At 34.6% G+C, this 27,473-nt stretch overlaps 1 protein-coding gene across 1 annotated transcript; it reads right to left on the bottom strand.

Annotated features, from left to right (window-relative positions):
* Window positions 1-26,767, bottom strand: RAB3IP (RAB3A interacting protein). Its single transcript, XM_008588570.1, has 4 exons — window positions 26,704-26,767; window positions 12,579-12,854; window positions 11,242-11,500; window positions 1-203 (listed from the first exon to the last, which is right to left on the bottom strand). Exons 2-4 carry the CDS (start codon window positions 12,827-12,829, stop codon window positions 69-71), a joined length of 645 nt encoding a protein of 214 aa, XP_008586792.1. The 5' UTR covers window positions 12,830-12,854; window positions 26,704-26,767; the 3' UTR covers window positions 1-68.
* Window positions 26,768-27,473: the final 706 nt, after the last annotated feature.

Raw genomic sequence — 27,473 nt, 5'->3', positions numbered from 1 at the left:
AATATGCATAAAGCTAACCATATCTTTTTCAAGATTTCCTCAAAAACAATTCTATCAATATATAAAAATCAAGATGTTGTTGTTGGCCAAGATGTAAATAGACCAACCTCAAATAGACTAGCTGTGAGTTCTTCCAATTCCTGTCCAAGTTGATCTCGCACTTTTGAAAGCCTCTCACATTCTTCATCTTTTAACTTCAGTTCCTATGAGAAATTGATAATTTTATTTTGGATCTCCATAGTTTGAAGTTAGATTCAGCAAACTATATAAGCTTTACTAATAAAATTGCAAAATATTAGTACTGTCCCCTCCTACAATGTTCACACTTAAAATGTTTATCTAACACTTGCTATGTGGAAGATAATCAGGCAAGTTAAAATCACAAATAACCCAAACTAACATATTAAATTTTCACATTTCTTTCATAAAACATACAAATATTAAATATGAGTATATATTACATGTGAAAGTAAACAATAAAATGACTTGAGTCTTTTTTCCTTTAACTTTTCTCTGAACATATTTATTTATCAAGCAAGAATTTATTTAATTATGCTTACTAATTTCAATAAAATTCAGTAGTTTTTTTCATATTTACTTTAAAAACTGTTTATAGATAACTTCATGTACCATACTGTAATTAATCTAAAATTTCCACTAGGAGTCTATACCCACTTAACACCAGAGGTAAACAATTCATATTGGCATTTTAAAATCAAGAACAATGTTAATGACAAAAATCACATCCTACATTTATATTTGACCACTCAACAGGTCAGAAATATGTTTAAAATCCTGTTTTTTTAAACTGCAATTTCATATCTTGAAGTAGCCTTAAATTAACCTTTCAAACAGATTTTAAAAATCCAAGCTCCCAATATATTAGCCACAATTACATTAATAAAATGAGTTAGTCACTTCTTAATTGTGGTGGCAGCATAGCTTTTTAATGTCCCAAAAACAACTCCTGAAAACCAAATATAGCAACTAGGATATCGGAAGAACCCAATGACTACATCTTCAACAAAACTAAGTTAAGAGAACACCCACAAATCTCAGAATATAAGAGGATCAGGCTAAAGTGCCCACAATGCAGGATCAGCAGCTGCACAGAGATAGCAGCAGGAAGTGAAGGGCACTACGGAGGTACTCTACAAAGCCTCAGAATCCAAAACTACTAACAAATACTCCATAAAGAGAGAACTCTATCCTTAGAGAAAATTGGGTGAACAAGTCTGAGAACAAATGCAGAAAACAGGAAAGGTTTTCACCAGCCCCACGTTGCATGTGAGTGTAAAAACCTGTATACTCAGTCCTGCAGTCAGCAAACACACCTATGAAGGTCTAACTCTCAAGGACCTCAGAAGTATTCAGCAAAGAGCCCCCTTCAGAAGGACAGAGGCTCACCCTAAAGGAAAAACTCTTGGAATGTGAAACCAAATTGCAGGACAGAAAACAGAAATAATGATAACAGGGAGAGAGAAGGATCAGATATGAAAGGAGAAAGAGGGTGGCAACGTTCCAAAGGAAACAGGTCACGGAAAGTACCATAAAGAGAAAATACACATCTTATGGTGAAATACTAGGCCTGTAAAGCTCTCAGAAACACTGCTCTAGAGGAAAAGCCCTTCTTAAACCCTTCTCAGGCTTACCTCTGAGAGACAGAAGTGGCTACAAAGGTACACCAGCAACAGCAGAGAAGAAAGCCCCTCAAATGTAAATTGAGAAAACTATCCTGGATCATCCTACTCCTTCACAGGAACCTCTCCTAATAGTCTGGGGAAACGCGATTCATTTAAACAAGGGAAACAAAAACAAATATGTAAACTTATCATAATAAAAATGTTAAACACAAAGCCAAGTCACCTATAAAGGAAAGAAAATCATATTAGTATTAAACTTCAACGGCAATATTTTATGCTACAAAACAATGAAGTAACATTTTTAAGAAACTCAAGGGAAAAAAATGTGAGCTGAGTATTTTATATCCAGCCAAAGTCTCCTTCAAATGTAAGGCCACAAAGAATTATAAACCTGTAAGACCTTAGAAAATCTCTCCCATGAGTCTGACTGAGTGATAGAGCAGAGAATAAGTTTCACATAACCAAAAAAAAAAAAAAAATAGATGAAGAAGCTTTAACATTAAGAACTGGGAGTGCAAAGGAAATATATCTAACTGTAGAACTATGACTAAAAGATAGGGACAGCAAAAGAAAGGGAAGACAAGCCACAAACTGGAAGAAAATATTCACAAATGACAAATCTAATGAACTGTTATCAAAAATATACAAAGATCTCTTAAAACTCAAAAGAAAGAACAACCAATTAAAAGATGGGCAAAAGACCAGAATAGACACCTCACCAAAGATATACAGATGATAAATAGCATATAAAAAGATGCTCAACATCGTATCTCTTTAGGGAACTGCAAATCAAAACAACGATATACCACTACACATCTATTAGAATGGCCAAAATCCAGAACACTGATAACACCAAATGCTGATGAGGATGAGGAGAAACAGGAGCTCTCATTTATTCTGGTGAGAACACAAAATGGTGCAGCCACTTTGGAAGACAGTTTGGCAGCTTCTTACAAAGCTAAATGTACTCTTACATAATGATCGAGCAATCACACTCCCTGAAAATGTGTTCACACAAAAACCTGCGCATGGACATTTACAGCGCCTTTATTCATAACTGCCCAAACTTGGAAGCAACCAAGATATCTTTCAGTAGGTGAATGAATAAATAACTGTGATAGACAACGGAATATCATTCAGTGCTAAAAAGAAATGTGCTAGCAAGCCATGACAAGACATGGAGAAAAAGTGCATATTACTAAGTGAAAGAAGCTGATATGAAAAGGCTATATACTGTGTCATTCCAACTGCCTGAAACATTCTGGAAAAGGCAAAGCTACAGAGATGATTAAAAAGATCAGTGGTTGCCAGAGTTTAGGGAGAAGGGAGGGATGAATAGGAAGGACACAGAGGATTTTAAGAGCAGTGAAACTACTCTGTATGATACTATAATGGTGGATACAAGTCATTATACATTTGCCAAAGGCCACAGAATGTACAAGACCAAGAGTGAACCCTAATGAAAACTATGAACTCTGGGGGATAATGATGTGTCAATGTAGGTTCATCAATTGTAACAAATGTACCACTCTGGTTGGGGATGTTAGCAGCAGGGGAGGCTGTGCCTGTGTGGGGTCATGGGGTATATGGGAACTCTGTACTTTCAATTTTGCTGTGAACGTAAACTGCTCTAAAAAAGTGTCTTTTTTTTCTTAAGTGGGGATAAAACTAACAAAACAGTATATAAATGATATAAGCTATGGGAATGTAAAAATAACATGCAAAAAAAACCAAAAAAAAATTAGGAGAAAGATGAAACTGATTCACTAACTTCCTAAATAGTAGCTAGGAGTAACAAGATACATATTGAGGCTCATAAATCAATAAGTATAAACCCAAACATACTTAAGACCACAGAGATTAGCATTAATACTTGTAACTAAAATTAAATGATATAGAAAAGGAAAGAAACAGTTACTAGATAATTTTAGTACTGCTTTTAGTAGGGAACAAAGGCAGTATCCAAAGAAGGGCAAAGATATATCTTTGATTAAAAGTAACAACTAGAATGAAAATCAAACCTTCCAAAATACCAAAGAGAAGAAATGGAGGAAGGCACAAAGAAAACAGAGCATATAGCATATATATACAGCATATATATATATAGCATATATATAGAGAGCATATATATACCTACAGTAAACATCAGAAAGTTATATGACAGAAACAAGCCCAAACACAGCATGTTTATCAATAAATATAAATGGGCATAACTCACCTATTAAAAGAAAATGATTTCGGATTGGCTAAAAAAGCAAAATCAATCTCTATGCTCTACACAAGAGACATACCTAAAATAAAGTGATTCAGACAGATTAAAAATAAAAGGACAGGCAGAAACATACAAAACAATATATAATAAAAAATAAAACAGAAACCTCAATCTTTATATTAGATAAGGTAGAACACGGAGCAAATATCATTAAAGAAGACAAAGGAAACTATAATGCTAAAGACTAAAATGTACATTTAAAACTTAAAAATACACCTCAAAAACAGAAAAGTAGACTTACACAAAAAGAAAGACATACCATGTTCTTGCATAGAAAGACATCATAAACATGCCAATTATCCCTAAGTTAATTTATAAATCTATAAATGCATAAATTTAATGCCAAGTCCTTTCAAACTCGAAAAAGTCAATTCATTCAATATTTCCTACAAAGTAGGCAGTATGGTAATGCCTCACAATTCCAAACCAAATTTGGTTCCCTTGAGAAGTTTCCAATACATTACAGAAATATATATGTCATTCATGAAGGCAAGTCTTGAATAACTATCTACAGAAGTGGCATAAACCTCATCCTAACACCAAAGACCCATTACCACAATTCCCTTTTCAGAGTTATCTCCCTTGATCCATACTCCAAAGCTAGAGTTAACTGATCTGATTCACTCTTCATTCATTCCCCAATCTGATCTCATCCACCTGGACTTTCCCCATAAATGTCTGTCTACTTCCTCTTTAGGCTTCAAGGTCCAACCCAATCTACCTATATGAAGTCAAATTTGTTCTCCATGTGAATATTTCTTAGAATTTCATTTGTACTTTTCATTATCAGTACCTCATACTCAAAATTCACTCCTTCAATAAACATTAACTCCGTGTTAACAATTCATCAGGTATTCATCTAGGTGCTAGAGATATACAAAAGGAATGAGACCAAATTGACAATTTTCATGAAATCATAGCCTAGCCTAGCGAGGGTAACAAATATTTAAAAAGAATCTCAAGGCAATTTTATAAGTAATGATGTGTATATACTAAAAAAAAGTAGGAGTTTGACAAATATAAAGGAAGGAAAAAAAACAGAATGTTTTACAGTAGCCAAAAATACAGAGGGGTGGATGCCATAAGAAGATAATGCCAGAAAGTTAGGCTTATAGGCAGTCTTGAAAAGCCTTGAATGTCAGGCTAAGAAATTGGGACTTATCTTAAAGAGAAGGGGAAATACTCTCAAAGGCAATGTGAAGTCACTGAAGGATTTTAATCAGAAAAGTAACAATCATATTTGCAATTCAAAATGGTAACTTAGTGTGACCACGTAAAAAGAAAAAGGCTGGAGAGACAGAAAACAGTAATCACAGCAATATTTTAGGCAAGAGATATGAATTTAGAGTGGTAGTATTACAGAAATTTGAGAGATATTTAGAACACAGAATATTAAGATTCTATGATCAAGTGCATTTCATCAAATTTAAGACTTCATTGTGTTGAAGATAAACATTGTACACATCAAGAAAGAAAAATGCTTTTAAACATGATGCTTTTTTCCACTTAGAATTTTCATTTTATATTTACAGGGCAAATGTTTTTAAACTGATGGAGATGTAGATTTTTATCATATGTTACTGTGTTTTTGTGCCTTTGTTTTTGTTTCAATGTCATACCACAGTGAGATTCTTTTAAAGATATTTAACCCTGTAATTAAGATCAACAAATATAGTACCCAACTCACATAATTCAATTAAATTAATAACATGAACAGCTATAAACAAGTTCAGGCACAAGTAGGCAATGACAACTGTCATGATTACTGCCCAGCTGACAGTAATTTTAAGATTCATATTGATTTTAGAGGTGTTAATGGGAAAAAAAAGTACAACTCAGAATCAATGAAACATTACCATGTACACATGTCTTTTCTCCACAACTAGTGAATTCCTTAATGGCAGGGTCATATCTAATCTATTATTGTACTCTACAGGGCCTAGTACAATGCTGTGAGCACTCTGGTTACTCAAGAAATATTTGTTAATAAATGTTTATAAACATCCTTAACTACAGTTAGTAGGGCCATGGTAGACATGAACTTGGTACAGGTGTTTCTGAGTGATTTTCTCTGGCTGCAAGCTATCCTACTGAGTTTTATTTTCAAAGTCATTTCATTCTCTTAAGGAAAAATAAAAGTTGAAAGCAGACCCTGAAACCAGTAGATTTCACCTTTCAGTGAGTGTAAAAATCAACAGGGAAGATTTTGAAAATGCATAATCCCAAGCCTCAACACAATTTTGTTCCAGCAGATCTGGGATGAAATGCAAGAACCTACATTTTAATAAGGATGTACGAGGGCCGGCCCGATGGCACACTGGATAAGTGCGCCGCTTGGGAAGCGCAGCGGCGCTCCCGCCCGAGGGTTCGGATCCCACATACAGACCGGTTCCCACTCACTGGCTGAGCGAGGCGCGGGAGCGACACTGAGGGTTGCAATCCCGTTGCCGGTCCCCGGTCCGGTACGGGGGCAACACTGAGGGTTGCGATCCGTTGCCGGACACGGAAAAAGACAAAAGACAAAAAAAAAAAATAATAATAATAAGGATGTACGAAAGCCCAACTTCCACTTGAGAATTCCACCAAAAACTGCTCTTCAGCAACAACCTGTAGATGCCAAACAGTTAAAGGACTACATCATATCTCCAGCATCCCTGAACCTGGAAATCAGTGATCACATGAGTGGCCCCCCTACACACACCATAAGAATTTGCAGGTAGGAAGCGGTTGTCTAGCCAGGGATTATACTTCCCAGCCCGACACACATATAGCATGAAAAGTGGTTCACACTAATGGAATGTGAGTAAAAGTAAAGTATATCACTTCTAAGACAAGGCTTTTTAGAAGCAGCTGTGCCTTTCTTCCCCTTTTGTCTCATTGGTTAGATACAGATAACAATAAAACCCTAAGAGGCTACAGACCCAAGACAGAAGAAACACTGATCCCTGAATTATTTCACAGAAAAGAACTGCCTATCCACTATGAACATTTGCTTCAGAGTGTTAAATGAATAAAAATAAATTGCTATTAGGTTAAGTCACTTAAAATTGGAGGATTGCTTATAAGTAGCTAGCATCACCCTCACTAATATATTACACATGTGTGTCTATTCATTTATCAATATAACTACATACACACGTATATATTCATTTAATCACCAAAATGTATTGGGAATCCACTTTATGCTAAATCCATGATATGCATCATGTGCAAAAACACATGCAATCCTTATCCTCATGAAGCTCAAAATTATTGAAGTATGTGTGTTTAAGTGCAGGTTTTTATGTGTAGGTTACTTGGATAGAGTGGAGTATACAATCAAATAATACAAATAAAGAAATAGAACTTTCACTTCCTATCAAGGTAGAGTTACAGGGATCAGATTTACCAGCCACCTTGACACAACTAAAAAACTGGAAAAAATATATGGAATGACAATTTTCAAGACACTGGACATTAAGCAGCAAAACACTGATTCCCAGAAATGAAAAACAAGTAAGGTGAGACCTAGATTTGCCCCCAGTTTATTATCTAAAGAGATGAAAGACCATTTATTTATTAAGATAATTATTAAACAATATTCCATATGTTCAAGAAACTAGAGGTGAAACTGAAAATACTAAGCAGAGCAAGCGATATAGAAAAGATTCAAGTCAAATTTCCAGAGATGAAAACTAAACATCTAGATTAAAAAGTCCCACTGTATGGGATTAACAGATTAGATATTGCAGAAGAAAAGAGTAGTGACATTGAAGACACAGCAATAGAAACCATCCACAATGAAACACAGAGAAGAAAAAAGATTTAAAAATAAATGAACAGACCACCAATGAGCTGTGGGACAATTTTAAGCAATCTAATGTACACGTAATAGGAGTCCACAAGGAGAGGAGAGATAAAAAAGAAATGTAAAACTTTTTGAAGAAATAATGGCTAAAATTTCCCAAATTTTATAAAAACTGACAACCTACAATTCAGGAAGCTCACCAAATCCCAAGCATGAAAAACCTGAAGAAAATTACACCAAGACAAATTATAATCAAATTGCTTACAGCCAGCGACAGAGGAATCTCATAAGCAGCTAGAGAAAAAGAAACCTCACATACAGATAAACAAAGGTAAGGGTAACAGCAGAATTCTTGGGAGAAACAATGCATGCTGGAAGACACTAGAGCAACACCTTTTTAGTACTAAAAGAAAAAAAACTATCATCCTAAAATTCTTTGCCCTGTGAAAGTATCTTTCGGAAAACAAAAGTGAAAAGAGAATTTTCAGATATACAAAAGCTAAAAGAATTTATCACCAGCAAACATACACAACAAAAATGTTAAAGGATATCCTTCAAGCAGAAGGAAAATAATACCAGTTGGAATCTGGATCCATGTGAAGGAATAAACAGCACCAGAAATGGTGGCTACATGGGTACCTATGTAAAGAAATATAAAGATTCTTTCTTATTATTTAAATCCCTTTAAGAAATAATCAATTGTTCAATGCAAAAATAATAACAATGTATTGTGAAGTTTAAAACACATAAAGAAGTAAAACATTTGGCAACCCACTGCACAAAGGCTGGGAGGGGAAAAATAGAAGTATACTTTTGTGAGATTCTTGCAATGTATGTGAGGTAGTATAATATCATTGAAAGGCAGATAGTGATAAATTAAAGATGTATACTATAAACCCTAAAGCAATCACTAAATTAATACAACAAAGATGCAAGGGTATTTCAACAAGTTCATGGAAAAACAGAATTAAAAGATAATATGAATGTTTCCATGAAGTTTTAGAAGACCCCTCATGTATAGCTAATAAGCCAAAGATGATGAGATGAAATCATAAAAATATGGAATTAATCCAAAAGAAGGCATAAAAGGAAACTGGAAAAAGGAACAGATGGAACAAATAGAAAACAAATAGTAAGATGGTAGATTTAAACCAAACCATATCAATATCACATTAAACTTAGATGGTCTAAACACAACAATTAAAGGGCAGAGATTATGGAAAGGATAAACAAGCAAGACCTAACTATATGCTGCCTACAAGATATTCAGAGGAAGACATACAGAGGTTAAAAGTAAAAGGATGGAAAAATGGCAATTATCTGGCTGCTCTTAAAAGAATAATCAGAATAAAAGAATGGCTGTTGACACAGTTTTGATTTACAAGTTGTTGTAATTCAGGAAATATTTTCATATTCTAGAGTCCTTTTCAAGCCTTGATATCTAAGCAAATATTAATACTATTTTGTACTCTTCATAATAAACTTCCACCATATGTATGTGTTCACATCATTATCATTTCAATTATCTCAACAGTACCTCTAAATACAATAAATTACAGATTTAGAAAGAAATTCCCAACTGAGCTAAGAAATTAGTAATTTGTTCTGATTAATAAGTAACCACAATGTCTTCCCAAAGATGAATACCTAGGCTCAACAGTTTTCCTCTGTATAGAAAAATACCACATGTACTCACTCATAAGTGGGAGCTGAGAGAGAAAGAAGGAAGGGAAGAAAGACCACAGTGGTGCATTGGACTTGCAGAGAGAGCATACCTAGAGATACAAAGTGGAGTGGGGGACAGGAGAACAGAGAGGGAGGTCAGGGATAACTGGGGGGGGAGACGCAGGGTATAATCACAATTTGTGGTAATGGGAATGCTGCCAGTATGGATCTGGCCATCATATCTTGGGTATGAGTGGTGACAATCAACTTTGTATCTCATGAATATTCATAACCAAGAAAAAATAAAAGAAAACCCATAGGCTATTGAAAAAGTGATATCACCTTACATTGAAAAATGCAGTCTATGACAGTACATATATGACTATATCAATTAGTCAAAACAAACAGGCAGATATTTTTGTTCTGTGCACTCATGTGTATTTATTATCTATTTTAATTAAAAGCTTCCCTTTATACTCCATGAATATTCATAACCTAAAAAAAAATAGTTTACCTCTATATAATCTGAGATTTCACTAAAATACTGTGTATTAAGACAACAGAGTCTGAGCCAGATAATAGACGCAAGATGCAACCAAATCTCACCATACTCCTTCCCTCTGGGAAAGATTTAAAAGGTATTGATTTTTCTTCCTGATGAAATGTATTTTAACAAAAAATATTTACATATCTTCATAGCTATTTAACTATTAGTCATTTGTTGAATATAATAAAGAGACATAAATACCAGGCATTGTACTGTATTATGCGAAGCATGGGGGATAAAAAATGAGTATTCATGCTCTTGAGACAAGTATAGTAAGAACAGGGTGGGAATATGTTTATGAAAAGTCATAGTATGCTAGAAATTAAACCCACAGAAAGTTTGCCCTACATTCTCAGTTCTCTAAATGTGAACTGGCATTTCACCTAGGTTGTCAAATTTATATATGTAGAGTTGTTCGTATTCTTCCCTTGTGCTTTTGATGTCTGTAGGGTCTGTAGTGATATCCCCTGTTTCACTCCTGCTGTTGATAATGTGTCTTCTGTCTGTCTTCCTTTGTCAATCTTGCCAGAAATTTGTTAATTTTATTGATCTTTTTAAAGGACCAGCATTTTGTTTCATTCATTTTCTCTATTTTTTCTGTTGTTAATTTCACTGATTTTTTGCTTTTGTCATTATGATTTTCTTCTTTCTATTTACTCTGGTTTTATTTTGCTCTTCTTTTTAAGGTTCTTAAAGTAGGAACACAGATTTTTCATGAGACTTTTCCTATTTTTTAATGTACGCATTCTGTGTTATAAATTTCCCTCTGAAATTTAACTACAGAAACAGAAGATATGGCCACAAATTTGGAAATATATAACAGAAATTTTAAAGACCAAATGGGAAACAGAATGATGTACCAAGAAAAAAAAATTATCCAAGGTAAAACACCAAAAATATTCAAACTCAGCTGAACAACAAAGGTGATGTTACTAAAGCAATTCCTAAAAACAAAATGACTTAAGACTGAATGACTTAAAATATATGACCATCAACTCAACCACATATGATAAGGAGGGAAAAACCCACATATGAAATAGAACCCACTACACTTGCATTACAGATAACACAAGACAGGGAGCAGGCAATGTAGGGGGCACAGAAGAGTTTCAGGATCTCATTTTTCCAGTTAGTACTCTCAGATGAGCTTCTTTACTACCAACCAATTTCAGGGATTCCTAAATGCTGCCCAACAGGAACAGAGGCTGAGCACATGTGAAGAATAAGTGCAGAATTATAACAATTTCCGTTATGAGTTACCCCAACCTATGGAGAAATACCAATTTCTAATGTAATATATGGAAGAATAAACATCTTTTTTTCTTACCCTCTGAGCTTTCGCAAGTTCTTCTTTTAATCTTTCATAGCCCTTTTCTCTAACTTCCAAAACAGATGGGCTTCGTAAACGGGAGAGACTATCGGTACTCAACCCAAAAATATCATCACTGCCATCACAAGCCTCTGTTATAGTAGCACCCTGTAAAAACTCCCTCTCTGCATTACAGTTGTCCTTTCTTGTAGTTAATTTAGTTAACCCAGTTGTGACTCCAGAGGTAGAACAAGGTGTTGGGTCTGTAACATGAATGCTGTAAAGCAGAGAAACATTTTTCAGAAAACATCATATGCTCAAATAGGACTGGAATAAAAACAAGCTCTGGAACTGCACTATCTAATTTGGTAGCCTCTATATTTAATTAATAGCATGTCCTCAGTCATATCCACATTTCAAGTACTCAAAAGACACATATGGCTAATGGCTATCACTTATATTAGATGGTAAGAAATAGAACATTTTTACCATCACAGAAAGTTCTACTGAACAGTGCTATTCAAGAAAACCACAGCCTGCAGGGGTCAGCAAATTACAGCCAAAATTTGGCAAGCCAAATTAAGCCTGCTACATGTTCTGTAAGGCCCTTGAGCCAAGGACGGTTTTTACATTTTCAAATAGTTAAAAAGAAATCAAAAGAATAATATGTTGTGGCAAGTGAAAATTACATGAGGGGAGGGGAGAAGTGGTAGACTAATGAGTACAAAACAATGCTATCTACCCTAAGTGAATCACTGTGCAGTATATGCATATATTGAAACAACACTGTACCTCACAAATATGTACAAATAAATGTTAAAAAATACACACATATCTACTGAAGTAACACCAAATCTAAAATTAAGATCAGTGTAGTAGTGTACACAAAGAATCGTAAGTGGTGTTCGTGTTATCTCCTTAGTTTGATAGATACTGGGCATTTCTTGGAATAATTTCAGATGTTACAGGTTTTTAACTAAAGAGGTGAAAGTAAAAAAAAAAAAGAAAGAAAGAAAATTACATGAAATTCAAAATTCTGTGTCCACATATAAAGTTTTATTCGAACACAGCCACACATTCATTTACATACCGTCTATGGCTGCTTGCACACGCTAAAGGCAGAGTTGAATAGTTGTGACAGAGACTGTATGATCTGCAAAGCCTAAAATATTTACTATGTGGCCCTTCAGATAGAAAGTTTGCCACCCCTGCTCTAGAACATCAACATGAATCACTCTACATGGGTAAGCTTATATTATTCAAATTTTCTAAAACAGTAAAACTTAAAACAAGGTAACTAAGCAAACTGTCCATTTTTTTTAAATGATAATCCAAAATAGGTGATGATCTCCTACCTGATATTAGATATTTCCGCACAATTTAAACGTCTGGGAGATGAATATACAGGTTGTGTAGGAAGGTCAGAAACATCTAATGCATTAGCCTGGATAGGGGCAGAGCATAAAGCTGAAGGATGTGGCCGGTAAATGACACCTGGTGAGGTAGTCTGCTCTTGAGTTCCTGATTCATACACACCAAGGAGGTCCGGAGAAGTAGGTGAAGCAAGGTTTACCTCATGGAAGCCTTCCAAGGGGTCATTAGCCATAGCAAAAGCCTCATCATAAGATAACCTATTTTAAACCAAAAAGCAGATAGTTATTTCTAGATAGTCACATTTTAAGCTAAACTAAGATGTACAAATTGTAAAATATGCTTAATAGTCCACTATAAAGTGTAAGCTTACAAAAAAAAGAGAAAGGAAAGGGGAAAAAATTACAATCATTTAACATTTATTCAGAGTATAAATACTACAAAAGGCAAACAATCTTATTTGGAAGAAACTTGAAAATGATAGCTAATGCTGTTAAAGTGAGTATACCTAATAAGTAAATATGAGAAATGAATAAAAATTTTCTTGATATTTTTAACTTTGCTATTATGCGACCTTGGTTAGAATCAGTAGAAAAGGCAGTGGATCTATATAGGTAGATAGATAGAGATATGTACAGATTTAGAAAGAGAATCGACCTAAGTTCAACCAACTGTTCTGTTTTGCCTCAATACTGGCTATGTGACTTTGGATGAGTCAGTGTTTTTATTTTCTTTTTTATTTTGAAATAATTTTAAATTTATATTAAGAATTGCGGAGCTCCTATCACCAAGATTATTAAATTGTTAACATTTTGAGCCATTTGAGAATAAGTTTCAGACATGATGCCCATTACCCCTTATTAATTACCCTGAGATTAACATGCACACACACACACACACACACACACACACGAGGGTGTTTCAAAAAGTTTGTGGAAAAACAGAATTAAAATACAAATCTTTCCATGAATTTTTTGAAGAACGCTTGCATGCACATGCACGTGCATGTATATCCATCCCACATACAAGGATATTCTCCTACCTAACCACAAAATCATCATCAAAATCTGGACATTAACACTGTTCAATATTACCACCTAATCAACAGGCCCCATTCAAATTTAATTGATTGTCTCAATAATGTCCTTTTTAGGTCCAAAATCCAATCTGGATAATGTGTTTCATTTCTCTAAGCCTTAAATTTCTCCCGACGGGATGAGAATGGGGATAAGAGTATTCTCTCCCTTGTCCGGGTTGCTGTAAAGATTAAAGGAGTCAATTCACTTAAGTACTTAGTACAGTACTATGTCACTGGCACAGAGTATGACCTCAATAAACATTTGTTATCATAGAAAGCCATTAAAAATAACACATATGCTTCAGTTTCTCCATAAGCAGAAAATACGAGAGTACTTCAAAAAGTTCACAGAAAAATAGAATTAAAAGATCATACAATCTTTCCATGAACTTTCTGAAGTAGGCTCGTATTTCATATAACTACTCAATTACATCACAAAGGTTATATGAAAACTGAAAAGTGTACCACTCAAGTTTTTTACTTGAAGAGTCTAAAGCTAAAAGAAATCGTACAAATCCTTTATGGATTTCCCACTGTCTACAGAATAATGTCCAAACACATTAGCATGAAAAAGGACTTCTACGATCTGAACCTAACCACACTTCCCAATATTTTCCATCCTACAATAGTACTTTGATAATCATGAATGATACCTTCCAAGAACACAAGCACCAATACAGCATGTAATTTCTTCTAAAATACAAAAATATTCATTCATTTGTTAAACTAACTAAAAAATTTAATTCTTGTATCCTTGATGAAAAATGTTAAAGATAAGACAAGTAGAGAACAAAAAGGTTGCAGTAAAGTTGGGAAAGAAAAGAGCTAACTTAATATTTACACATTCTCTTAAAATTACAGATTATTACATGTCACAGACCTTCCAGGATATCTATGGACAACCAAAACTGTAACCATTAAACCTACAAATGCCAAATTGCAAATGCAATAAATGTTTTCTTCATTAGGGCAACTAGTAATTTCAGATTTCAAAATGAAACTAATTCTTGTTTTTTCATACAAAATATTCATTATGACAAATGAAAGATCAGATTAAGAAGGAATTTAAAGTGTTTAATACTCCATTATAATTCATTATTTTCTCATCCAAAATAATTTTCACTCTTTAATCATAATACACAAACACCAAGAAAACATCTATATTCAAAGTGTATATCTCATTTTCACTTGAACAGAGTTTACTAATCAGTTCACTTCAAAGTAGAAAACATTTACATCAGGTTTTCACTAAACTTTTATATTTTGTCAGTAACTATAACACTTCCTTTCTTCTATCCCATATACTTCTAACTCATCTTCTACACCTTGAAGATTCACTGAATTATAGTATATAGAAGCATGTGCATTTCTGAAAATGCAAGATGGGAGAAAAATTTGGCAATATCTAGCAAAATGACATATTCATTAAACCTATGACTCAGCATGCTACTTTTAGGGTTTTTGTCCAAAGATAAACTGGCAAAATGAAAAATAAAAATACATGCATAAGGCTAGCAGCACTATTGTAAGCGGCAAAAAACTTATTTAATGAACTAGGGTACATCCTCATAGTGAAGCACTATACATCTGTAAAAAGAAATGGATAATATCTACATACTGATATGAAGTAACCTTGATGACACGCTAATAATTTTAAAAACAGGATACATACCATGCATAGTAAGCTGCTTTTTATCTAAGAAAGAAAAACATTAATACAAATTTATTTATACATATATAACATATATACATATTTATATGTATATATATACTTATATTTTAGAAATAGAAAATAAACCAAAACTAATGAATTGTTACCTATAGGAAGAGGGACAGAATGGGCAGAGTGAACAGACATGAAAGCTAGACTTTTCTGAATGTACTTTGCTTTATAGACTTGAATATGAGCTTGGAACTATGTAAGTGATAAAACAAAATTAAATTTTAAAAAAATCCTTAAAAATAAATAATCTGTGTATTGAGATGGTAGCTTAACAACATGGAAAAAGAACTACTTCAACTGATTTTAAAACATCGTAATATAAATGTGTATCTCTAATGGAATTTAGTCTAAGGACAAAAGGAAGTGAAAAAATTATAAACTATTTTCAGTGACTATATTAGCAGTAAAACATAGAGCATGTAAGTTTTGTTAATATCATTTGGAACCAACATATTCAGCATATGAGAAACAAATACAAATATACAATCAAAGAAGTTAAAATCCCAGAGCACTAAATTTGAATCAGAAATACTAGAGAAAAAATTTCCTTTTAGAAAATAACTCCTGGGCCAGCCCCGTGGCTCACTCGGAAAGTGTGGCGCTGGTAGCGCTGCAGCCACGGGTTCAGATCCTATATAGGGATGGCCAGTGCGCTCACTGGCTGAGCGTGGTGCGGACCACACCATGCCGAGGGTTGTGATCCCGTTACCAGTCAAAAAAAAAAAAAAAACTCCTAACTCTATCCAATTAAAAGGTGTAGCATGACTGACCAACTCAGGAGCAATGAGTACTCATGTGCTCGGAGTAATACCATTTCCTACAAAAAAGAACAAGGGCTCCTTAGAAAAATGGCTGATTCTAGGTCTGGGGCAGAAATGTACAAAAGGACCCTAGAACATCTAGTTATACCAGGAAGGAAGAAAGCTATCAAAGACTACTGGAGTGATATCAAAAGGACTCCCACTATCCAAGTTTGGGACAATCTGAACATCAAAAAAAATAGTATCTGCGAAGAACTGAAGCCCAAATATTTTTAAATCCATGAGCTTATAATGATACTAAAAATAAACAAACAAGCAAAACCTCACTAGTCTACCCCTTTGACCAGTGCTATGGAATCTACTCATTATTTTCCAAACTAGTAAATAAAAGGAAAGAATGGAGTATTTATCCTGACCTTGTTGTATGTCAGGGAACTGCACAGTTCATGAGAAAAAAGTTTCTTAAATTTTAAAAGATTCTACGAAATATAATTTTGCAAGCCTAATAAAATAACGGGTCTAGGCAAAAATTATCAATAGTTATTATAACAGAAAAAGCAGTTTGAGGAACTTTATAGTTAATTAATCAGAATGACAATACCTGAACTCACTGACCACATCTTATCACAAAAAGGGAGACAAACAGACACTACATGTGTATTATGCGGTAAATAACAAATGAACACTACCACCATTCACAAAGCATTCTTGGCCCCCTAAGGAAAACAAAAAAAAGGACTCCAAACCAATCAAGTCTTTAGGTCTTCATTAGTTTACAGTAAATAAAGAGGAAAGAGGAACATGTCAAATAACACCACAGGGAAAAAAAAGCAAAATCCAGACTTTTGGAAACCCTAGTGGACATACCACCAGGTTTTTTTTCAATAGATAAACTGGAAAAAAAAAAAGAGAGGGAATTTATAGATTTAAAAAGAGACTTAAGAGATGCAACTAAATATACAGTGTGGACTTTGTTTGGATTCTTATCTGAATAAAGCAACTGTAAAAACAAACGATGTTACTAGGAGTTATTCTTAATTTTAGTAGTAATAATGGTATGGTTATGTAAAAAAAAAATCCTTATTTCTTAAAGTTACACACTGAAGTATTTATAGATGAAATAAGATTACCTGGATTTGCCTCTAAACAATCCTGGGAAAGAGGGTGGGAATGAAAGGCTGAGCCATCCAACTACCAGTCCCAATCACAGGATGAAAAGGTGGCTTCTCCCAGAATAACACCTAATATTTATTGAGCATTTACTAAATATTAGGTATACTTCCAGTATATTTATAGTTGAGGAATCTGCAGCTTATGGCAGCCAGAATTAAAACCTATATCTGTTGAACTCCAGAGTCCAAGCTCTTAACCACCACAATGTACTACAGCCACCAGAATTGCTTTTCTCATTCCATTGTTAGACCATTCTAGAAAAATGTTTCTCCATGTCTTGAATTAAAATCCATCATCCCTGCAATACTGACCCTATTTTTCCTATAAATAAACACAACATTTCAGCTATTCTCTCAACAAGTATTTACTGAGGACTTACTATGTGCCAGGGAAAGAAGATGAAAAAAATCTATGTCCTCAAATAGCTTCAATACAGTAGGAGAGACTGACATGCAGAGGGAGGCAATAATACAGTGTGGTAAATCCCACAGAAGACACAAATGGTACTAAGAGTTCACACAGGAGAGGCATATAAATCAGAGGCAAAGGACTCCCATAAAAAGTAAAGCCAAAGACCCAAACACCAAGCAGGAAATAATGAGAAAAACAAAGCCTTTCGAAGGGCTTTCCAGGAATGTCTAAGGTGTGAAAGCAAAGCATTTATGAAAAACACAAACATTTCTTAAGCTGGAACACAGGCTATGAATATAAGGAACAAGCCTGAAAGAGAGGCAGGTTTGAATACTGCTTCTGCCAAATTATTGGGGCAGTATGTACTTAGGTTCTCTCATCTGGAAATCTGGGCCTTGGTTTCCTACCATACAGGATGAAAGTTAAGAGATAAAGCAGATTACACTTAGGACAGCACTTCTGACGAGTGCCTTTACCTAAGATGTTTCCATGCTGGGGGATACATTCAAACATTGTTTAAATTCAAGTCACTTCTGGAAAGGAGATCATTTTCATATTAAATTTAGTCCCTTTTTCAAGCATCTGCAATTTCCATAAAACATAATTTAGCTGGTAATGAACTGCCAATCTCACTGGTCTGAAAATCTTTTGCTCTTTAAAATATATGAAAGCTTTAAGGTTTATTTCATATTCAAACTCTTTATATGAGTAAAATAAACTGCTATTTTTAAGCAAACAGCACTCTTTGCATTAAGCAATGAGTGATTCAAAAAGAATTAATTTCAATCGGAGATTACCCCAATTTGTAACTTGTCGAGGATCACTACCAATATGTGAAAAAGATGACCACGTTAAATTCTTATGGGTGAATTACCTACACAACTTTGCTGGCTTTATTACTCAGCCCCAAGTAATAAAGCTGATAGCCAGTCACAAGGAAAAGTTGAACAAAAAATTTTGCTTCTGATTCCTAATATGCATTTCATGTGATTTTTTTTCTTTCTGGAACTCAATATTATCACAGCAAAAACAATGGCCAATCTCTACTGAAAGTTAACTATGTGCCAAAGAGTGGTGCTAAGAATTTCATACCTATTAACTCATTTAATGAATGTCTAGAAAAATCCTAATAACTTCTTACAAAAATTATTTTTTCTAATTAAAATGAATTTTCTAATTGAAAACAAAAGGCATCCCTACAACTACTCAATAAATTAGGATGAATTACTAGTAAATTATTTTCAATTAAACATCTGGAGTGCATGAATAAAATGGATATATAAACTTAAATAAAATCTAGGAACTCTATTTATATCAGTAGTTCAAAATAACAAGTAAAATCCACTTTCCCATAAAAAGCACATCCCCTTATCTGATTTATCTTAACAAGTGGGAAACATAGGATTTACCTCAAGAAAAAAAATTAAATAAGCTGTGATTTTCATCTTTATCCTTATCAATTCAATATATTTGAAAACTAAATAATTTGAATTCTGTATTTCTAAAAGTCCTCAAAGCACTACACTTTGGAAAGTGAATCATTTCCAACATAGGAGGTTATATGGCATCACAGCAGAGTAGAAACACTAGCACCTGAAGAAGAAAGCTAAGGTTCTAATTGCAACCAAGCTCTAAGCTATACCTATGAACTTGAGCAGTCACTTAACTTCTGTGAGCCCAACTACTTTCATCTATTTTGTGATGGAGCTGGACCCAATGATCCTGATTGATAAAGTGGTAAGTGTACCTGTCTACTAGAAGGAAGGCCAATGGGAAAGCAACCAGTATTTGCTACCTCACCAAAAAGCTTATATTCTGCAATCAGGCTCAAATCCTTGCTTGACCACTTATTAATAATGTGACCCTAGAGGGCTAAGTCTCAATTTCCCACCTGAACAACAGAGATAAGAACTGTACCTATTCTCATAAGGTTGTAATGAGAGTTAAGTCAGACAATACACATAAAGGGCTTAGTACCACATCTGGCACTTATCAATTAAAATTAGTTATTATTAGAATGATCTTGGGGCCGGCCCGTGGCTCACTCGGGAGAGTGCGGTGCTGATAACACCAAGGCCACGGGTTCGGATCCCAAATAGGGATGGCCGGTTTGCTCACTGGGTGAGCGTGGTGCTGACAACACCAAGTCAAGGGTTAAGATCCCCTGGGCCGGCCTGTGGCTCACTCGGGAGAGTGCGGTGCTGATAACACCAAGGCCACGGGTTCGGATCCCAAATAGGGATGGCCGGTTTGCTCACTGGGTGAGCGTGGTGCTGACAACACCAAGTCAAGGGTTAAGATCCCCTTACCGGTCATCTTTTAAAAAAAATTTAAAAAAGAATGATCTTTAAGGCATTTTCAAATATTTGCCAAATATTTTTATCACACTATATAAGCACAAACACCATCAATAAAAAAAGAACAAAAAACAATGGTTATTTTGTATGGCTTAAATTTAGCATAAAACATTAAAAGCTTATCACTCAATGTTTTTCCTCAAAAAAACATCTATATGTTATACTGTATACATGGAATTTGTTTTGCTTTTATTATCAGAGTAACAGAAATTAAATATTGCAGGTGGATCAAAAGAAAAGGTTTAAGGATATTGTAAGTATTATTTTCCCTTTTCAATTTATTCACAGACTGTTGGGGGATAGGAACAGGGAGGAAGGTTTAAATGCCTTTTTTTAATTCCCAAATGACTTCTTAACTTAGCATGAATTATGAAAGAAACAGTTCTTGTCACTAAAAATTATACTGCTACTTCAATAGTGTATAATGAATTCATGTTAATAAATTCCATCAATTAGTTCACTTCTTTAGAAACCTTCAACATTTACAAATATATTCATTAAGTGCAATTATTTTATATGTATGTGATAAATTATATTTATTCTTGCCGGAATAGAAGGATGTTTGCCAGCTTCAACTCCTCATGGCAAATCCTCATACGAAATTCTAAGAATACAGGTACAAATGGAAGAGATGGCACACAGACTATTACCAGCCACTGAATGATTACCCTGAGGGTTGTGGGGAGGAAAGGAAGGAGAAGAGACTGTTTCAAGGAGAAGTAAAATATAAGTTAGATTTTAAATGCTGAATAGAAGTCCAGTAGATGGCAAGGCAGGGAAATAGGACAGGACAGTCTGGCTGTAAGGAAACTAACACAGGAACAAGTGACAGAGAATCGGGTTGGAGAGGCAGACATGTGACAGACCATTAAAAGCCTCATTTAACATGAAAAATGTTGCTTGGAGTTTATCCTGAAGAGATGGTCAGATCTACACTTTAGAAAGTGTAAATGTACTGTAATGTAGTCATTATAAAAATTACTCTCAAGGCAATGAGGACTTTACTACAAAGAAGAGACTAGAGACTAGAGGCAATTGGTTAAAAGATTATTGCAACAGGCTACATAAGAAATTATGAAGGTCAACACACACACACACACACACACACACACACACACACACAAAAACCGGGGGGGGGGCGGGGAAGAAGATATAACAACTATACTTTCATGAAGTTACTACAACAAGCAAACGGAAAAGACATTCTTGGGGGGGAGGGGAGAGAGGGAGGAGGGAGGGAGGTGTCGGTGATGGGCCATAATAATCATATACAGTGTATATTGACAAAATAAAAATTTAAAAAAAAAAAAAAGAATTAGATAAAGTGAAAAAAAAAAAAAAAAGAAATTATGAAGGTCAGTCGGATCTAATGCCAAGGTCATGCACTGAGAATGGAGGAGATGGAGGCGTATATATAGTTTCATCGATAGTTTCATTTGTATGTATGCATATACATAACTATTCTAGCTTCTCACAGCATCCGTTTGAAATAGCTCTTATCCCTATTTTACAGATAAAGAAACTGAGGCTCAGATTAATTTAGTCAAAGCCAAACAGCCAATAAATAACAGAGCTATAAGACTGTTGCATCTGACACCAATACCTGACTCCACCACATCTAAGATATACTTAAAAGGTAAAAATGATGGTGGGGGGTGGTGGGAAAGGAGGAGCAGCAGATAAAGGTTAGATAAAGACAAAGGATCTCTAAGGCAAGTCTCACTCATACCAACCATAAGTGAATAATCAAAACAGAAGAATACTGTTTAATCTCTGAAACCTTGTCATACTTTTAGAATGAGACAACTGAAGTTTCTCTAATGCACTGCTACTGAAATGAATATTTGCTATTGCTTTGTGTCCTTTCTATTCTTTTTCCCTGTATTCTTTTTGCTATCCTCATTTCCTCCTCTATTTTGCTACTTTGCAAGGATTTGAAATACTTATTCAGCTTCTTATAGGACCTGGGAAAAACAGCATATAAATCAAAATAAACAGAAGCTTGATTTTCCTACATAGTAGCCTTACTCCTGTGTATTAAAAAAGTGTGGATATTTCATACTAAGCAATTAGTGTACTTTTTAAAGTTTGTAATAGTATTGACTTAACTGCCCTTATTTTTTTTGAAAAATACTGAAGCATCTACAGATTATACAATGCCTGAAATTTGCTTCAAAATAATATAGAAGAGGAAGAAGTAGATGGAGCAGGAATGACCACTGTTGATTGTTGATGATTTAAGGTTCATTACATTATTGTGTCTACTTATTTTATCTGAGATTTTCCATAATTAGAATGCTCTCAAAAAAAAAAAGTCTGAGATTTATTCAAAAACTATATAAATAAATACAGTAAAATACAAAACAAAAAAGTATATCTAAAATAATTTTTTCATTAACTTCCATTATAATTTTTAAATTGGCTTACCAAGCTAACATTTTGGTTATAACAAACAAAAGCCTCATTTTCATTTTAAGAAGCATTCTAAGTGTGAATTTCATTAATAACCCAAGGGAAAAATCAGTCAAATGGTCAATCAAGCTACACAATCTTGTCATTTTTAATAAATTAGACCATAGATTAATTTCCACTTGCTAATTCCGCAGTACTGGAGTGTACAACCTGACATACTTAGAGATGTTAGTTATTACAGATTCTTATATTGAGGGTTTTCAGAAAATGCTCTGAACTTACTAGGTTACTAGTATTATACTGTATTTAATTACAAATCATTAACACAAATACAAAAAAATAGTTTCCCAAATTTTTTTCTTAATGGTGGAAGTCTCCTTATTTTAATATGCAAGAATTATGTCAACTAAACATTCACTAGGCACTGAAGTATGAATTGATTGAATAAGCAAAAAACAACTGTCTTTAGCGAGGGAATGAATAGAAAAGCAGTGAAGCATGGAGAGTTATTCCAGGCTGCCTTTGTTGAAAAAGATAGAGGTAAAACAGTAAGTACTTTGAGAAAGTATCAAGACTGGAGAAATTGCATACTTAAAGTTCGAGGAAACGTTAGCATTTAATTAGACTAGCCTCAGAAAATCTTCCCTCTAGTTCAGATTCTGCCACTGACTAGCTGTGCAAACTTGGGCAAGTCACTTAATCTCTGAGCATCAGTTTCTACGTCTACAATGGTGGTGATAATATCTCCCCTGCCTACATATGAGAAAATCAAATGGCTTGATAACCAACATAAAAATGTTTTGCAGATTTGAAAGCACAATATAAATGTATTATATTTATAAAGACCTAAGAAAGAAGGAATAAATGATGGAAAACAGCAAAAGCATACTGAGGGGTTTGTCTTACAAATCAGAAGATGTCCTTAGATATCTGAGATAAAGAGGAAGAAAGGAGAAAATGAATCTTTCTGAGGTATATAGTTCCAATAAGATTCTCTTCCCAACAGGCAATTAATTAATGCATATTTCCTTGTTATTTTTCAGACTTATTTTGGTTATTCTTTTCTATTTTACCTTGACCTATCAACCATGGACCCTAAAACAAATACTCGATATTATTACTCGTATCTGGATGCATCAAATCACAATTCATTTATTCAGTTGGTTCTAAGCTATATGATCCTTTGTTTCTAGTGAACTCTCACATTCTTGAACAGAGTTTCTTTGTACTAGATTGTCAATTCATATACTTAAGTGTATATATATTCACACCTACCAGAGGAATTTCATCAACTTCCACTATGCTTATGTTTACAATCCTGTTGTTAACCTCAAGCAACAAATTTCTCGTGAGCATGAACTATTTCAATAATTTTTATTATTTTTCCTCTAAGTAATCTTAGCTTGTGGCTATAGCGATTTAATTTTGTATTGCCAATATTCTAAGATAAATCAAAATAATTTTTTCACTTTTTTCTAATCATAACTACATACCACTTAAGCTTATGAAACTACATCATTTAGTTGTAAGTTGAAAAAGAAAGCAGAAGGAAAAAATAGAGACAGAACCTTAATGCTACCTGTTGTTAGTATCCCTCTCTTCCATCCTTAGTCCCCTTAATTCTCACTTTGAACACTCATTTTAATTTCTACTGTTAGATCAACTTCAATACATCCTAACATTCTTCAACTACCATCCATCACCAAACATAGCACAGTACCTAACAGGCTCAAAGCTAAAGCTATAAAATGGAGTTAAGATGACTTAAATCCTGCCTTCAAAGCAGTTGTAGACTTGAAGAAGAGAGTATCTCATCAATAAACATGTTTCTAGTGACCTAGAATCCATTACAAATACAATGCGAATATCAAAACTAATACCAAAACAGAGGCAAGTACTCAGTGCTATAATAGCATGAAAGAAAAAAAAAAAAGTACTATATGGTACAGCTAAGGACAGTAGTACAGAAAAGAAGAAACTAGCTAGAAAGGAGTCTTCAAAAACTGATATTTTATTTTTCAGGTATCAGGTGTACAGTAACCAATCTTAACAAAAATTATACTAGACAAAAGTTTAGGTTGAAAAGTATTCTCCCTCAGAATATCCTCAAAACTTTCCCTCATCACCTCAATGCACAAATACCTCTACCCACTACTCATCTTTCCTTCCTCCCACTACTCAACTATTTTAATACTTTGTCTTATTTGGCACTCATTAAAATGTGTGTGTGTGTGTATATATATGGTGCCTTCTAAATTTTGAGGAATTCATAAAAGATATGGGAATGATTATGTGGCCCTACCTTCTAGACTCTTTATGAATACTTTCCTTTAACCCCCACTGTGATTTGCAGAGTAGATACTCAATGAATATTTGATTAACAAAATCTCTGGTAACACAATAAGAATTACATATTACATTAATATTAAGTATCTCATAAAAGCTAAATTAAAAACAATTCTTCAGCATTGCGACCTATACATGAAGTGGTACAGTGTACTGGTTAAGAGCAAACAGTTCTTCAGCACTACAACCTATACATGAAGAAGTGGTAGAGTGTAGTAGTCAAGAGCACAGACACTGAAGACAAAATGCCTGACTTCTAATCTAGGCCTGTCACTTAATTAGCTATGTGACGTTGGACAAGCTGCATAACCTCTCAGTGTCTCAATTTTCTCAACCATAAAATAGGGATATAAAGTATTACCTCTCTTCTGGCTCACTGTAAGTGTAAATGAGTGAGCATAGTGCTTAGACCAGGACTTGGCATATGACACCTCACTATTCAATAGTAGTAGTAGCAGTGGTGGTACTACCATCATCAGAAAACTTGGCTATTTTTAACCAGAAATGCAAAGGATAACACCTTTCATCTGTGTGCCTACTTATAGTCACAAAGCTCTTTTACAGAAGGTGTAGACCAGGAACATAAGGAACAAGAGCATTAAGAGTTCCATTTTGAGCAGTCACACAGTTTTTAATCCTGGCTCTGCCATTAGCCAGCTATTTGACTACTAACAACTAAGTAACGCTAGACAAGTTATCTAAACTCTGTGAGCTTCAATTTCCTGATTTGTAAAATTTGCTAAACCACCTACATCCCAGGAATGTTCTGAGGACTAAAGAGTCGAGGTTTCTAAAACAACAAGCACAGTGCCTGACACACTGTCAATCTAATGTTTGTTTCTTCCCCCGACCCTAAATCTCAGATAGAATATAGCATTAAATCCTCATCCCACCATTATGAAGTACAAATTAGGCTGAAACATAAAAACAGCATAGTGTTGGCAATTTTGTATGTTTCAACCTAACACTATTTCCAATTACAAATGGAGAAAATAAGTTCAGAGAGGTTAAATGATTTACTGAAGGTTATACAGTAAGTAGCTGAAAGTGAAAGAAAGAAAAAGAGAGAGAAAGAGAGAAAGAAAGATCACAATAATAGGTTGAACAAGAAATGTAGTTACTGGAGGTGGGAAAGGGAGAGTATTAGGGAGAAATTGGTTAATGGACACAAAGAATGGTTACATTTTCCAATGATGAATATGCTAATTATCCTGATTTGATCATCACAAATTGTACACAAATACTGATAGTCAACTCTGCCCCCCACAAATACATACACAACCAATTCTGTCTCAATTAAAAAAAAAATTAATGATTAAAAAGAAAAAAAAAACACCAAAAACAAAAGGTTAAAGATATTCAATAAAACAGATTAGTTGCTGGCCAAACACACAAGGAAGAATTATATTAAATACTTCGGTTCACAAAGGTATGCATTAATATACTACATTACCATAACAGGAAAAAAAAAAAAAAACTTAAAAGGTTTTTCCTCTAGTAGTAAGAAACACTATTGTAGTAAAATTGTATAACTGCGAAGTTTATTTCTATAAATTCCACAAGGGCTTTAGGATTAGATCACATAAACCATATTTGGAATACAATGTCTGTTCAAACATGAAAAAGTCCTATGAAAACGCATAGCACTAGTAAATAAATAACAAACGGTAACAGAACAGGGACCCACAAAACTGGTGAAATATTTAACAGTATCAAATATTTAGTATGATTGGTCTACAAACCTATTCTGCCTCTTTTCTCCTTGATTTATCATTCACCATTTTTTAAAAAAACGTGCATGAACAACAAAATAAGGACAATGAACAGAAACCGGGTCTTTCAACTTACAATAGATTTGTTATAATCCTCTTATCGGCCTCTCCAATTATGCAATCATTCCACAGCAAAAAAATTACTGGCTCTTTCCGGACACTGAAAAGAAGGAATTGAGAGAAAACAGAAGAGTGTACATATAACAGGCAGCCCCGGAACAGGTACCATTTCCACGAAACTAAACTGCCTGTCAGCAATCAGTATTATTTCAGCGCTTCTATTTTTCAAGAGCTTACCCTTTAGCCATTACAGGTATATATATTTTTTTAATCCCATAACAACTGGCAACTCTTCAAGTGCGGCGGATTCCACGCAGCATCATCACTTCTAGAACAATCACGCTCATTTTTTTCCCGGGTAACCGGGAAGAGTTGTCAACGCAGGGAAGACGGTGTGATTACAATTACGTCTGTGCAGCTCATCTCAACTCCCCCAAATAAAAGTCAGGCTGAACTGAGAGCTGCTTCCTAAGGCGGACTCCGGACGCTTGCTCTTTCCCACTTGGTTTCACCGAAACCTCCGGAGGGTGGCCTCTGCGCCTGGGCACGGTGCCCTGCGCGTCGTTTACCGACAGCGGGGCACGAAAGAACCCCTGACCCAAGCTTCATTCTGTACCAGCTGCCGAGCGGCGTTCCACGGTGCTACCGAATTGCGACTAGTTCGAGAACTCTTTTATCCCTCCGCGACCCCGAGCCCCCAGTTCCGGGCCGCGCTCACCCGCCTACAAGTAACAGGGCTCCGGAGTCACCGCCTCGGGCACTCGGGACCGCGCGGTTAATGAGTAA

Source organism: Galeopterus variegatus, unplaced genomic scaffold (assembly GCF_000696425.1).
Source record: "Galeopterus variegatus unplaced genomic scaffold, G_variegatus-3.0.2 Scaffold4900, whole genome shotgun sequence".
NCBI classification, from domain to species: domain Eukaryota; kingdom Metazoa; phylum Chordata; class Mammalia; order Dermoptera; family Cynocephalidae; genus Galeopterus; species Galeopterus variegatus.
This window is presented reverse-complemented; position numbering and strand designations above follow the sequence as displayed.

Coding starts and splice junctions, on each gene's coding strand:
- RAB3IP (XM_008588570.1), bottom strand. CDS start 12,829: ATGGCTAATGACCCCTTGGAAGGCTTCCATGAGGTAAACCTTGCTTCA. Junction 11,501..12,578: donor GCGGAAATATCTAATATCAG/GTAGGAGATCAT, acceptor TCTGCTTTACAG/CATTCATGTTACAGACCCAA. Junction 204..11,241: donor AACTTGCGAAAGCTCAGAGG/GTAAGAAAAAAA, acceptor AATTTCTCATAG/GAACTGAAGTTAAAAGATGA.